The sequence below is a fragment of the Cervus elaphus genome, chromosome X (assembly GCF_910594005.1).
Source record: "Cervus elaphus chromosome X, mCerEla1.1, whole genome shotgun sequence".
Classification (NCBI taxonomy): domain Eukaryota; kingdom Metazoa; phylum Chordata; class Mammalia; order Artiodactyla; family Cervidae; genus Cervus; species Cervus elaphus.
The window spans coordinates 131,371,701-131,386,238 of NC_057848.1; the positions used below are offsets into that span (position 1 = coordinate 131,371,701).

General features: G+C 40.1%; 1 protein-coding gene across 1 annotated transcript in view; it reads left to right on the plus strand.

Moving 5' to 3' along the window:
* The first annotated feature begins 1,233 nt into the window (after positions 1-1,233).
* The window catches only part of EFHC2 (EF-hand domain containing 2), a 245,740-nt gene continuing 232,435 nt past the window's right edge, over positions 1,234-14,538 (plus strand). The window contains exon 1 of the mRNA XM_043897067.1: positions 1,234-1,373. Within this exon, the coding sequence (XP_043753002.1) occupies positions 1,332-1,373 (42 nt within the window). The 5' untranslated portion in view covers positions 1,234-1,331. The remainder of the gene's footprint in view (positions 1,374-14,538) is intronic.

Below are 14,538 nucleotides of genomic sequence, written 5' to 3' on the forward strand. Positions count from 1 at the left end.
ATTAGAATGGGCAAATAATAACCGGCGAGTGGAGAAGGTGGAGGAATGCTTCCCGGAAATGGCAAAGCCTTCCACACCTCTCTCCCGCCCTGAACCAAGCCCTGAAAGACAAGAAGGGGTTACCCAGGTGAGAGATGGCGAGGAAGGGTGTTTCCAGCAGATAGTGAAATTTGCAAAATCCCAAAGGGCAGAAACTGTCAGTGATTCCTCGGAGCTGGAGTAGAGGAACGGGGCAAAGAAAGGGATGGAGGGCGTTCGTGGGCACCTACTGACATAGGCTCTGACCAGGCTAAGGAATTGGCCTGCCTCGTGACAGCTAGAAGAATATTGAAGCTGAAGAGTAACAGGTGCGCCATGAATTACATAAGAGGATGGCTCTGGAGGCAAGATTAGTTGTTTTGTTTGTTTTTGTTTTAAAAGAAAACCAGACAAGAAATAATAGGGTCTCGACTGAGACAGAGGATGTGGTGGCTGAGTTACCTGGAGTGTCCAAACAGTAGCGTAGGACTCACGGAGGGAGTAGCTGTAGGTGTGGGGAGAGGAGCCGCTGGCTTGGGTATCTTGGGTGCCTGATGAAGTGACAGAGGCCACTTTTTTTGTGCCACCTGACCCCGCCCCTGGCCACCATGACTGCACCAGGAATAAGCATCTTACAAAATGTTTCGTTCAAACGGAAAAAAGTACAGAGGAAGGATTGAGGATGGTGGTTACCGCTGAATGGATTTTCTCGGTGGTAGTGGTGGGAGGGGGGTGGGAGACGCTTGGGGTTTGTGTGGCTTGGGATTCATCTGGAACGTTTTAATTACAAAGTAAAAGCTGATGTAAATGTAACGTGCACTGGTGTTACATTTCTGTGAGCACACGGGTGTCATTTTATTTTCTGCACTCTTCTGTATGAACTAAATTGAATAACCAAATGGCGAGAAACAGAGAAATGTGCAAGAAACAGGAGCTTCAGTGCAGGAAGGGCTTTGAGCCCTTATCAAAGGGTTAAAACAGCAAGCGGCGGGGGCGGGGAATGGTGCGGTTGACAGTCTTTGTGTGTGCACAAAGCGTGTGGAGAGAAAAGCCTCGGGGGAGACCGGTACCCGGCTGAGTGGGTGGGGTGGGCGGGGGGAGGTGCGCGCGCGCGCGCGCGCGGAGCTTCCGCCTAGCCCCGCCCCGGTCCCGCCCCGAGCCCCGGCCCGCGGAAGCCCCTCCTCCTTCCGTGACACCGCCTCCGTCTCTAGGTAACGTGGACTGTGGGGGGTGGGTCAAACAAAGCGGCAGAAAGGTGGCCGCTGCCTGCTGGCCCCTTTTCCCGGACCCTTGACCCTCGGACGCTCGAAGTCATGGCCCTCCCGCTGCTGCCCGGCAACAGCTTCAACCGTAATGTGAGTAGAGAGGGCACCCGAGGTCAGAGGTCCCAGCCAAAGTTTGGGGTCCAGGTGTGGCCACTTCCCTGGCCTCCTAACGCTGCTTCACCTTCTGTGGATTGGGTGCAGCTTGGGTCAAACTTTGTAGGCTCTTGGACTACCTCCCCTTCTCTCTACCTTCCCTTCCCCCTCTGTCCAGCTGCATCTAGATGCTTTCCCTACATTAGATACAGAAGTAGGGTCGTTATAGATGCTAAGTCCCTTGAAGGTAGCCGGTGGTAGGGTTGATGATAGTCATTGATGAGCATTGAAGGTGTGCCAGGGGCTGTGCTTTAATCACCTTACACGGTGTTAGATGCTCCCAACAGCCCTTTGTATCAGCTATTTTTAATTCCTATTTTACAGTTGCAGAAACTGAGGCACAGAGAGATGAGTCAGTCACTCACTGGCCAGAACTACATAGTCTCAGTGGTGAAGCTGGGTTTCCTCCAGGCAACCGGTCTCCACAGCCCAGGAACCTAATCACTCTCCTTAATACCCTTTGTGAAAGAATTTGTTATTAAAGTGAAGAAACCTGGCACTCTCAAGGCTGGTTGGGGGTGGGTAAGGGTTCCACTGGTCTATGAAGTTTGATCCTAAACGTTATAGAGAGCAGGATCCAAACTTGTAGTTCTTTCTTCATTTAGGATTGGGAATGGTTCATTTCAAAACAAGATGAAAGTACCAAACAACACAACATTAAAAACTGTGAGCACGCAAGAACTTTTGCCAGTAAATAGCATCTTCTTTAATCCACAACAGAAAAATAATTCAGGTTTTTGTTTACACTGGTTCCTACTCTTTACTGGGGTTTTCCATATGTATCTGTAAGAAGGGAAATTGATGGAACCACTCAAGGTATTTGTGTAAACCTCTGATAAGTTTAGAAAACAGGTTGCAGATTGAAGCATTCGACTTTATGGATGCTGAGCAGTGTCTGTATCCAAGTTGTTGGCCCTAAGGTACCAGTTTTCTTTGAGCTTCAGGCCAGTGCACTCTGACCCCTGCAGGTTGGCTGGTCAGTTCAGCTTCTTTCTTGACCACTGGTTTGTGCTTTCTTGGTTGATGGGTAGAGGCTGGCCTTCCATCCTAACGTTGCCCTTCAGTAAGATTATTTTTTTTTAGTTGTGTCCAACTCTTTGTGACCCCATGGACTGTAGCCCACCAGGCTCCTCTGTCCCTAGGATTTCCCAGGGAAGAATACTGGAGTGGGTTGCCATTTCCTACTTCAGGGGATCTTTCTGACCCAGGGGTCGAACCTGTATCTCTTGTGTCTCCTGCATTGGCAGGTGGATTCTTTACCACTGAGCCACCTGGGAAGCCCTTGGTAAGATTAAACCAGTCACAAATTAAGTAAAACCTCTGAAAGGCAGGGCATGAAAAAGGATTCCAGAAATAAAGAAGCATGCTGTGTAAAAGTAATTCTAATCAAAATTGAATGTAGAGCCCACAGCTTTGGACCTAGCAACACTTCAGATCCTCAGCTCTCACATACAGTGATTAAGAGTAGGAAGAACAGTGGTTGGATGAGATATTTTAAAATCTGCAAGGCTGTACTGAGTGTACTTTTGCTTTTTTTAAAGTTTTTTTTTTATTGTGAAGTATAATACGTGTACAGAAAAATGCACAATGAATGCTTATAGAATGGATATCAAGAAGGAAAATATTACCAGGACTCCCAAAGCATCAACCTTGACTAGGGATGCCAGATTTAGCAAGTAAAAATACATGTCCCAAATAGTGCATGGGATCTACTTATATTAAAAGATTCTCTGTTGTTTATCTGAAATTCATATTTAACTGAGCAGCTTGTATTTTACATGGCAACCCTACCTATGACCCTTTCTGGTCATTGAAAAGTGAAAGTGAAGTCGCTCAGTCATGTCCGACTCTTTGCGACCCCATGGACTGTAGCCTACCAGGCTCTTCAGTCCATGGGATTTTCCAGGCAAGAATACTGGAGTGGGCTGCCATTTTCTGGTCATTACACCTTCTCTCTTCTCCGAAGGCAACTACTCCCTGGCTGCTATCACTGTAGTTCGGTTTGGCTTGCTTTTGAAATTTGTGTCAATGGAAATGTCTGGTTTTTATTCTTTTGTGGCTGGCTTTTTTTTAAGCTCAGCATTATGTTTGTGAGATTTGTTCATGTGTCTCTCTGTAGAGATAGTTAGTATGTTTCACTGCTCTAGAATATTCTACTGTATGGGTGTTGAAGAAAGTGTTAGTCCCTCAGTCACGTCCAGTTCTTTGCAACCCCAAGGACTGTGGCCGGCCAGGCTCCTCTGTCTCTGGGATTTCCCAGGCAAGAATACTGGAGTGGGTAGCCATTCCCTTCTCCAGGGGATCTTCCTAACCCAGGAATTGAACCCAGATCTCCTGCATTGCTGCAAGATTCTTAACCATCTGAGCCACCAGGGAAGCCCTGTATATATACAGGAAGATACTGTATGTATACAGGAAGCCCTGTATGTATGCAGGAAGATACTGTATGGATATGACATCATTTATATACACAGTTTACTCTTGACAGAGATTAGGTTTGTTTGGGGTTATTAAAAATAGTTTACTGTGACTGTTGTTCATGTCTCTGAGTAGAATTGCCAGATCAAATGGTATTCTTTTTTTTTAAAGTCAAGTTCTTTTTTTAATATAATTTTAAAATTTCTCACATGGCATTCTTAGGTTCAGCTTTGATAGATGCTGTCATAGTGCTTCAGTTCAGTTCAGTCACTCAGTCGTGTCCAACTCTTTGTGACCCCATGGACTGCAGCACGCCAGGCTTCTGTGTCCATCGCCAACTCCTGGAGCCTACTGAAACTCATGTCCATTGAGTCGGTGATGCCATCCAACCATCTCATCCTCTGTCATCCCCTTCTCCTGCCTTCAGTCTTTCCCACCATCAGGGTCTTTTCAAATGAGTCAGTTCTTCGCATCAGGTGGCCGAAGTATTGGAGTTTCAGCTTCAACAGCAGTCCTTCCAATGAATATTCAGGACTGATTTCCTTTAGGATGGACTGGTCATAGTGCTTATATCAATTTAAATTCCCACCAGCATTTTATTTTCCTGTTGGATCACAACAAAGTGTGGAAAATTCTTTAAGAGATGGGAATACCAGACCACCTTACCTGCCTCCTGAGAAGCCTGTATGTAGGTCAAAAAACAACAATTAGAACCGGACATGGAACTGAAAGGTTGTTGCTGAACGATGAGATGCCAGGATTCTTGGCCTCCGGAGGAGACGAATTCAATCTGGGGCCAGAGACGAGGCTGGATTGCTCAGAGCTTTTGTGTAATAAAGTTTTATTAAAGTATAAAGGAGATAGAGAAAGCTTCTGACATAGGCATCAGAAGGGGGCAGAAAGTACCCCCCTGCCAGTCTTCAGCTGGATGTTATATAGTCACTGGCAGTCTGTTAATGAAAAGAAAGGAATGTCTTAAAACTCAGAATGGCACCAGATAATTCATCCCAGGCAATAAAATGATTGACTTGAATCTTGTAGAAGGGCAGATTACCAAACAAATAGATTCGTTTACATAGATTAGGGGAACAATATCTGAGTATAGCATACTGGTCTGTCAAATAGTTTGAGCCATTTGGCGGAACCAACTTGAAGACAGAGTCTGGGGTACATTAACATAGCTTAAGACAAACATTTCCATAAGAAAAAAAATGTATTGGTTAACTCAAGGTTTGAGAATAGTTAGCTTCAGGTGAAACCAGGTGTCATGGCAACACAGCATTTTAAGAGAAACCTCCTTTTAAATTTGTATAGAAAAGGAAAAAAATATCTCTAGTTTGTTTCCTCCTGCCACTTAAGAGAGATAAAAACGTCTGGCACTTGCAGCCTGTTTCCTCCGTTTGGAGACCCCTGGCCTTCCTGCCTGTTACCCTCTCAGAACAACAAACTGGTTCCAGATTGGGAAAGGAGTATGTCAAGGCTGTGTATTGTCACCCTGCTTAATATTTAACTTATATGCAGAATACATTATGTGAAATGCTGGGCTGGACGAAGCACAAGCCGGAATCAAGATTGCTGGGAGAAACCTCAGCTACGCAGATGACACCACCTTTATGGCAGAAAGCAAAGAAGAATGAAAAAGCCTCTTGATTGAAAGTGAAAGAAGAGAGTTAAAAAGCTGGCTTACAACTCAACATTCAAAACACAAAGATCATGGCATCCAGTCCCATCACTTCATGGCAAATAGACAGGGAAACAATGGAAAGTGACAGATTTATTTTCTTGGGCTCCAAAATCTGCAGATGGTGACTGCAGCCATGAAATTAAAAGACGCTTGCTCCTTGGAAGAAAAGCTATGACCAACCTAGATAGCATATTAAAAAGCAGAGGCATTCCTTTGCCAACAAAGGTCCGTCTAGTCAAAGCTATGGTTTTTCCAGTAGTCATGTTTGGATGTGAGAGTTGAACTTACAGTTCAACTGTAAGTTGAAGCAGTGAACTGTAAGCTGAGCAGTGAAGAATTGATGCTTTTGAACTGTGGTGCTCAAGAAGACTCTTAAGAGTCCCTTGGACTGCAAAGAGATCAAACCAGTCAATCCTAAAGGAAATCAGGCCTGAATATTCATTGGAAGGACTGATGCTGAAGCCAGAGCTCCAATACTTTGGCCACCTGATGCAAAGAGCTGACTCATTGGAAAAGACCCTGATGCTGGGAAGGATTGAAAGCAGGAGGAGAAGGGGATGACCGACAGAGGATGAGATGGTTGGATGGCATCACAGACTGCATGGACATGAGTTTGAGCAAGCTCTGGGAGTTGGTGGTGGACAGGGAAGCCTGGTGTGCTGCAGTCCATGGGCTCGCAAAGAGTTGGACACAGCTGAGCTACTGGACTGAACCATATTCTAACACTCAATTCGGTTAGTCTTTTGAATTTTATTATTATTTACTTGTTCTTAAGGTAATTTTATTTATTTATTGGCTGTGCTGGGTCTTCATTTTTTTGTTGTACATGGGCTTTTCTGTAGTTGCAGTGAATGGCATCTATTCTTCAGTTGTAGTGCACAGGCTTCTCATTGCAGTGGCTTCTCTTGTTGCGGAGCATGGGCCCTAGCATGTGTGGGCTTCAATAGTTGCAGCTCCCAGGCTCTGGAGCCTGGGCTTAGTTGCCAGGCGGTATGTGGGATCTTTCTGGACCAGGGGTGGAATCCCTGGATGGGTAAGGTGGATTCTTACCCATCAGGGAAGCCCTAAATTTTAGTTATTTTGACTCAGTGGGTGTAGTGCCAGCTCTGTAATTTTAATCTGTGGTTCTCCAATTCCTAGTGAAATTGAGCACATTTCACACATTTTTTGGTCATTTGGATAGTTTCTTTTGTGTGGTACCTATTTGTCTTTTGTCTAATTTCTATTGGGCTGCCTGTCTTTTTCTTAGTAATCTGTAGGAGTTCTGTATAGATTTTGGATATGACTCCTTTGTCAGATGTATGTGTTGTAAATATCTTTCAGTCTGTGTTTGGCCTTCTTACTCTCTTAATGGTGTTTTTGATGAAGAATTTGTCCTCAATTAAATTAGTACTTTTTGTTTCCTATTTAAGAAATAGCTCCTTACACCAAGTTCATGATGATATTTGCCTGTGTTATCTTCTGGAAATTTCATTGTTTTTACCTTTCACGTTTAGATCTATAATCTAACTGGAATACATTTGTAGGTGTGTGTGTGAAAAGAGGTAGGGGTCGGGTTATATTTTTCCCCATGTAGCTATTCAGTTAACCCAGAACTGTTTGTTAAAGAACAAAATTATGAGTAAATTTTAAAGAGCTTATTGACTTTATTCAGTGATTTATGAATCAGGCAGATGGAAAGGAGCTCTAAAGAGCTATACAAGGCAAGAGATTTTGGGAAGTTTTACTAGGCAAAAAATCAGATTAGTTATTGTAAGTTTGCCTTCCTTATAGGAAATGGCAGGGGTTTATCAGGCAGATTACCTAACTAATGCTGATCAGGAGATTCATGGTTGACAGGTTTAAGATTCTATTTCTGGGAGAGCTGAAACTGTAACAACATTAAATTTCAGTTTGGTGATATAGGGCTTAGAGTATTCAACTCCATTTGGGTCCTGTTGTCTTTAACACATTTTCGGAAATGGCCAACTTTTTTCCAGTTCTCTGTAGAGCTACATTTGTCATAAATCACGTATCCAAAATATGTGTGGGTCTGCTTTTAGACTTGTGAATGTATTTTTAAAAAGTATTTATTTACTTTATGCTTTAGACCAATAGGAGTGTGTGTGTGTGTGAACTAGGGAGTGATAGTATACTTACTGGATATCCTAGGCTGTCCTTCCACAAATCAGTATTTATATATTGAGTATCCTTTATGTGCCCAAAGCAGGTGGCTCCATTAAAAAATTGTTACACTAGCCTTGGGACTAAATGTGCTATGTGTTGCCAAAAAATTAATATTTTTAAAAACTTGCACTTAGTTAAAAGGTTGGATGCTGTCTGGCACAGATTGGTCACAAAGTCCTAAAGCCAAATATGGCCTTTTGATCCCTGCCTCCTTCCTGCCTGTTACAGCTCTCTTGCTTACAGAATTAAATTATTGAGAGAAAAACCTTGGCCTCCTGGAGATAGCATAATTATTGGCTGTTTGGGTTTAAAATTATAACACAAGCTCACTAACTTTTACTGCTTTTTCTTAGAAATTGAAAAAGGAACTTACTCCCCATTTTAATTAGCTGCTGGTAGTCAGTCATGAGCAATAGATTGATTTCTGTCCACAGCCAGGTGATCTCTCCTCTCCACTCTGAAGGACAAGAAGTATTATGCTTTCTAAGATATAGGCATGTGTATCACTGATGATCTTCACATTATTTTAATGTGAATTAATTGCAGACCTAGGGGAAAGATCACAATTTCAGACACAAAATATCCTTTTTTCCCCCCAAGAATTTACATGCTGGATTTGTATTAAGCTAAGAGAATCTCAGGCATATTGTCAAAAATGATAGGCTATGAAAGTTAAAAGGGGCAGTTCCAGCCCGAGCTGAAAATCCCTTCTTCTGCATTTTAGACAGATGGTTGTGTAGCTGATCTTGAATGCCTCTAATGAATAATGAGGAGCACACTTTCTGTTTTTCATGAAGACACCTCGCCACCATCTTAGGAGAGTTTGTTGTAAATAGTCCATCCTCTATAAATGTTATAAACAGTTCATCCTCTAATTTATAATGAAGCAACTGTTTCCTTAATAAGAAAAAGGAATTATTTGAATTTACAACAGTAAAATAAATTTAGAATTTGTCTCTCTTATAGAAATACCTTGAATATTCTTATCTAGACTAATACAAGCCTCCATATTAACATAGTAAAAATCATTCTCTGGGAAATTGACCAGCAATTTAAATGATAAACAGCTGAGAGAGAAAAACCATGAGTAATATATAGTACACATATTGATTTCATCATGTGGTGTTAGCTAAGTCAATTTAAATTTATCTCAGTGACAAAATCATAAAACAATCACTTTATTCACAAGGCAGAGGGTTTTCCAGTCTAAAATTCTGCCTACAGATTCCTGACTATGTTCTTAGTGGTCAATTCCGTGGCCTTAAAATAACCTGCATCAGGTCCAAACCTCTTAACCTGACACCCCAGGCCGTTAAAGTTTGTCACTCATTTTGTGAGATCAGTGTAATGAATCATGACCAGGATTTAGAGGAAAAAGAAAAAGAAAAAAAAAAAATAGCGTGGAATAGAATTTTTAAAAATCAGTTTATTATGCTTGGGAAGAGTATTATTTTATGAACCTTTGTGTCACATGTGTATAAGTGAACTGGCTTGCACTAAAATTTGTTATTGTGGTTGCAGTCAGCGTTTGAAAATCACTCTCATTAGAGCCATCTTCACCAATTTCTTGCCTCTGACTTAAATTCTCATCTTCAACATCCTTCAAGGCCAAATCTAGTCTCTCACCATTGAGGAAGTCTCAACTGATCCTAGTCAGTCTTTCTTAGTGTTTTTCTTTTGTTTGTTTGTTTTTGATTAAGGTGAAACTCACGTAATATAAAATGAGCCATTAACCATTTCAAAATGTACAATCCAGTGGCATTTAGTACATCCACAGTGTTTTGTGACTGTCATCTCTATCTAACTAGTTCCAAGACATTTTCATCCCCTCACAATCTTTTACCCCAAGGGAACCTTTGAAATGATTTTCAGGTCTTGGGGGAACTCCTGTGTAAAAATGATTTCTATAGCCCATGGTATGTTAGCAAGATCCATGAGTTGTAGATATAGTGATCCAATAATAATTGTCTCTTTTGAGTAAAGAATAATGGTTTTCTGTGGATTTCTTGATTTTGGCCATGTAATTTACCTACTCTGTGTGATTTTCTTTTCTCACAAAGGATCTCAACTCTAATGGGAGTGCCCTAGGGGAAACATCAGGGCTTTTTTTTTTTCTTACTGTAAAATTTCCTACTTGATTTTCTCCCCTTTTTTCCTTACCCAAGTAGACCTAAAAATCCTCTCACGGTTTCTACTATAGAGGGTTGCTAGTAAGGTATGAAATGTGGTATGAGCAAGAATAGTTTTCTCCCTCATTTAAAACTAAAAAAGGGACTTTTAGCCAGGTTTTCTTGAGAAACAAACAGGTAGTTAAGCTTAGCTTACCTTTCTTTTCTTTTCATACTTTTAAAAAATTCATAAGGCAGTACATTTCTGGTAAATAACTATTTTAATCCAAGGTGGGATTTACTTTTTCAAAAAAGTAGGCTTAGTTGGTTTAATTTAAGTAAAGGTTGTAAATTTGCTTTACTTAATGCTGTTTATAACATGAAAATATAGACAGTGTTAAATAAGCAAAACTCCTAAAATCATACTGGCAAAGCAATATGAATAAAAATATAGCCTGAGACATAATTTTATGTGAGACCTAAAAATTGTGTTTTTTTAATGGTTGATATGATCAGGCTCAAATATAAACAGTTATACAATCATTGTAATCTTTATCTCCTTGTAGACCTATATATACATAAGAAAATAGTTTTTTAAAAAACCAAAAGAATGAAAATTAGATCTTCAGGGTGAAACCTAGGCTTGTATTTTGTCATATAGACATGCAATTCTGAGTCAAATTTGAGATAAGTACATACACATTTCGTTTTCAGCTGAGGTGAGGTTTCTCATCTTTCTCTTGATCCTTGTTAAGCAAGGAAAGCTTTGCTTATATTTGTGAGAAGTTAAAAACTGCAGCAAAATGCTAACTACTTTTGTATTAATGGCAGGATACTTGATTTTCACATAAATTTGGAACTGGTCATATGTGTGTGTTTAATTTTATAAAAAATTGCTGAACCATCTTCCAAAATGGCTGTACCATTTTGGATTCCCACCAGCAATGAATGAAAGTTCCCATTATTCCAAATTCTTGAAAGCATTTAGCACTGGTAGTGTTTTGGATTCTAGCCAATCTCATGGGTGTGTAGTTCTTGATTTAAACTTTTATTTCCTCAGTGGCTTAAGAATGATGTTGAATGTCTTTTCATGTCCTTATTTGCCATCCGTATATCCTCTTTGGTGAAATATCTTTCGTGTCTTTTATTTGGGTTTAATGAGAGTTGAGATCCTATGTGAGAAAAGAAAATCACACAGAGTAGGTGAATTACATGGCCAAAATCAACAAATCCACAGCTCCAGTAAGTTTCCTTACTGTTGAGTTTTGAGAGTTCTTTATATATTCCAGATACGAGTTGATTGTTGGATATGGGGTTTACAAATATTTTCTTCCAGTCTGTGGCTTGAATTTTCATTCTCTTAAAACAAGGCTAGAAAATATGTATACATTTTTAAAGATAAAATACCACATGAATCCACACTGATATTTGAAATGCTAATTAAGGATTACAGAAATTTTAACTTCTTTGATTCTTTACTTACATTGAAAATCTTGATTCATAAAGACAATAACATAATTACTTGCTTTTGTGCATGGATGTGTGTCTGCTTGGTTGTTTCTGACTCTTTGCAACCCCATGGACTGCAGCCCACCAGGCTCCTCTGTCCATGGAATTTTCCAGGCAAGAATACTGGAATGGGTTGCCATTTCCTACTTCAGGGGATCTTCCTGACCCAGGGATCGAACCCACATCTCCTGCATTGCAGGCAGATTCTTTACCACTGAGCTCCCTGGGAAGCCCAATTATTTGCTTTATCCTACCATAAATAAGAGGCTTCCCTGGTGGCTCAGACTGTAAGGAATCTGCCCACGATTTAGGAGACCCAGCATCATTAGTCATCAGAGAAGTGTAAATTAAAACCACAATGAGATATTGCTTCATACCCATGAGGATAGCTATAACAAAAAAAAAAAAAAAAGATAATACCAAGTGTTGATGAGGATATGTAGTAATTGAAACCCTCATATATGGAAAAGTCTGTAGTTGCACAGAAGTTTAAACATGGAGTTACTATATGACATAGCACTCCTAGGTATATACCCAAGAGAAAAGAAAGAATTTATTCACAAAAAAATGTGTGCATGAATGTTCATAATAGCATTATTCATAGTAGACAAAAAGTAAAAACAACCCCAATATTTGTCAACTGGTAAGTGGGCAAATAAAATGTGGTAATAAAAATAAATGAAAAAAAAAATGTGGTACATTGAAACAATAGAATATTATTTAGCCAGAAAAAGGAATGAAATACTGATACATGCCACAACATAGATGAACCTCAAAAGTATTATACCACATATGATATGTAAAAGACTACATATTTTATGATCCCATTTATGTGAAATGTATAGAATAGGCAAATCTATAGTAACAGAAAGATGAGTAGTTGCCTAGACGTATGTGTGGATGAAGGGAGGAAGTGGAGAGTGATTGCTAATGGGTATAGGTTTTTGTTTTGTTTTTTTTTTTTGATGATGAAATTACTCTCAGATTATGATGAAGATTGCACAATTTTGTAATTATAGTGAACTCCATTGAATTGTATATTTTACGTGGGTGAACTTTACAATAGACACTTATTTTGCTTCCATAGCTTAGCTATTGTAAATAATTCTGCTATGAACATTGAAAAAGTGAAAAGTGAAAATGTTAGTTGCTCAATTGTGTCTGACTCTTTGTGACCCCGTGGACTGCAGTAGCCAGGCTCCTCTGTCCATGGAATTTTCCAGGCAAGAATACTGGAGTGGGTAGCTATTCCCTTTTCCAGGGTATTTTCCTGACCCAGGGATCGAACCTGGGTCTCCTGCATTGCAGACAGATTCTTTACCATCTGAGCCACTGAACATTAGGGTGCAGGTAATCTGTTTGAATTAGTGTTTACTTCTTCTTTGGATATATACCCAGATAAGGAATTAATGTCCAAAAAGATAAACAGCTCATATAACTCAGTGTATATATATATATATATATATATATATATATATATATATATGTATACACATACATATAAACCAAATAGCCTGATTTAAAGATGGGCAGAAGCACCTCAGTAGACATTTTTCCAAAGAAGACATACAGATAGCCAATAGGCACTTGAAAAATATACTCAACATTGCTAATCATCAGGGAAATGCACATCAAAACCACAATGAGATATCACCTCACATCTGCCGGAATGGCTATCATCAAAAAGACCACAAAAGACAAATGTTGGCAAGGATGTAGAGAAAAGGAAACCCTTGTATACTGCTGGTGGGAATGTAAATTGGTTCAGCCACTATGGAAAACAGTATATGGAGGTTCCTCAAAAATGCTAAAAATAGAACTACTATATGACATATAGATTATACCTCAGTGAAACTGTTAAAAAATAAAAACAGCCAAAGAAAGGAGTTGGTGGGGGTATATTGCTGGACAGTCAAACGATAGGTGTTTACTGTGCCAGATCACAGGATTGTTTTGATTTAGTTTTCAGTTGCTTGTTCCTGTTAACTTTTGAAATGTCCTTGAAATCACATTTCAGACTGAGCCACTTCGTTTGAGAGCAGTTTGTTTTTTTTTTTTTGGCCATGCTGCATGGATTGTGGGATCTCTGTTCCCTGACCAGGGATTGAACCTGGGGCATGGCAGTGAAAACAGCTAATCCTAACCACTGGATCACTAGGGAGCTCCAGATTGGGCTACTTCTTGCGATTGCTGTTCATACTTTGGAAATGATGTAAAACTCTTATTGCTATTCCTAAATGTTAATTTGCATTTCAGAAAGCAAAGTCTCTTTGCCTATTCAGGTATCAAACATGTGATTTTGGTTATTTTTGTATTCTGTCCTGAACTTTATAGTGACTTAATCTAAATTATCTCATATGGTAAGAACTCTAGAGATGTGGCAGTTTTAGCTTTAGACAGTGGATGATGAATGTCATAAAGGGCTCAGATTCTTTTTATCTCTCCATTTTGCCATCTTCAGAATGTTGGGTTTTCTTTCTTAGGCTTGTAACTTCATGGTTGCAATATGGTTGCCTCAGTTCCAGACATCACAACTTCCTATAACCATGTTCAAGACAAATAGAAAGGAGGGATGGGGTAAGGCTCTTATATCAAAAAACAATGTGTTTCCAGGCTGCCAGTAGGTTGCTACCTTACATCTTATTGTCTAAACTTCAGTCACTTGGCTATCCTTTGCTACAAGGAACATTGGGAGCTTGATTTTTCACCATCTATTTTTGGAGCTGGGAAAGAGAAAAGGGAACAAACAGTGACTGTTGGGAGCCAGCAAATTTTGTTTGCCACACCAGCCACAGACTCAGTACCTGTGAGTCTAAATGCTCTTCTCAGCCTTAGTATACCTTTCTTTAAACTTTTTTGTTTTTAACTTATACAGGTAACACGAGTATATTGGGGTTTCCCAGGTGGCTCAGTGGTAAAGAATCCACCTGCCAATGCAGGAGACCCGGCCAGGTTTGATCCCTGGGTTGGGAAGATCCCCTGGAGCAGGAAATGGCAACCCACTCCAGTATTCTTGCCTGGGAAATCCCGTGGACAGAGGAGCCTGGCGGGCTGTGGTCCCAGGGGGTCGAGAAAGAGTCAGACATGACTTAGTAACTAAACAACAGCATGAGTATATTATTAATATCATTGTAAAAATTCAAACAAAACCATCTTTTCTTAACAATGTTCTTTTTCATGATGGAAAACAAACCTAACACTCTAGTTAAACCGGTGA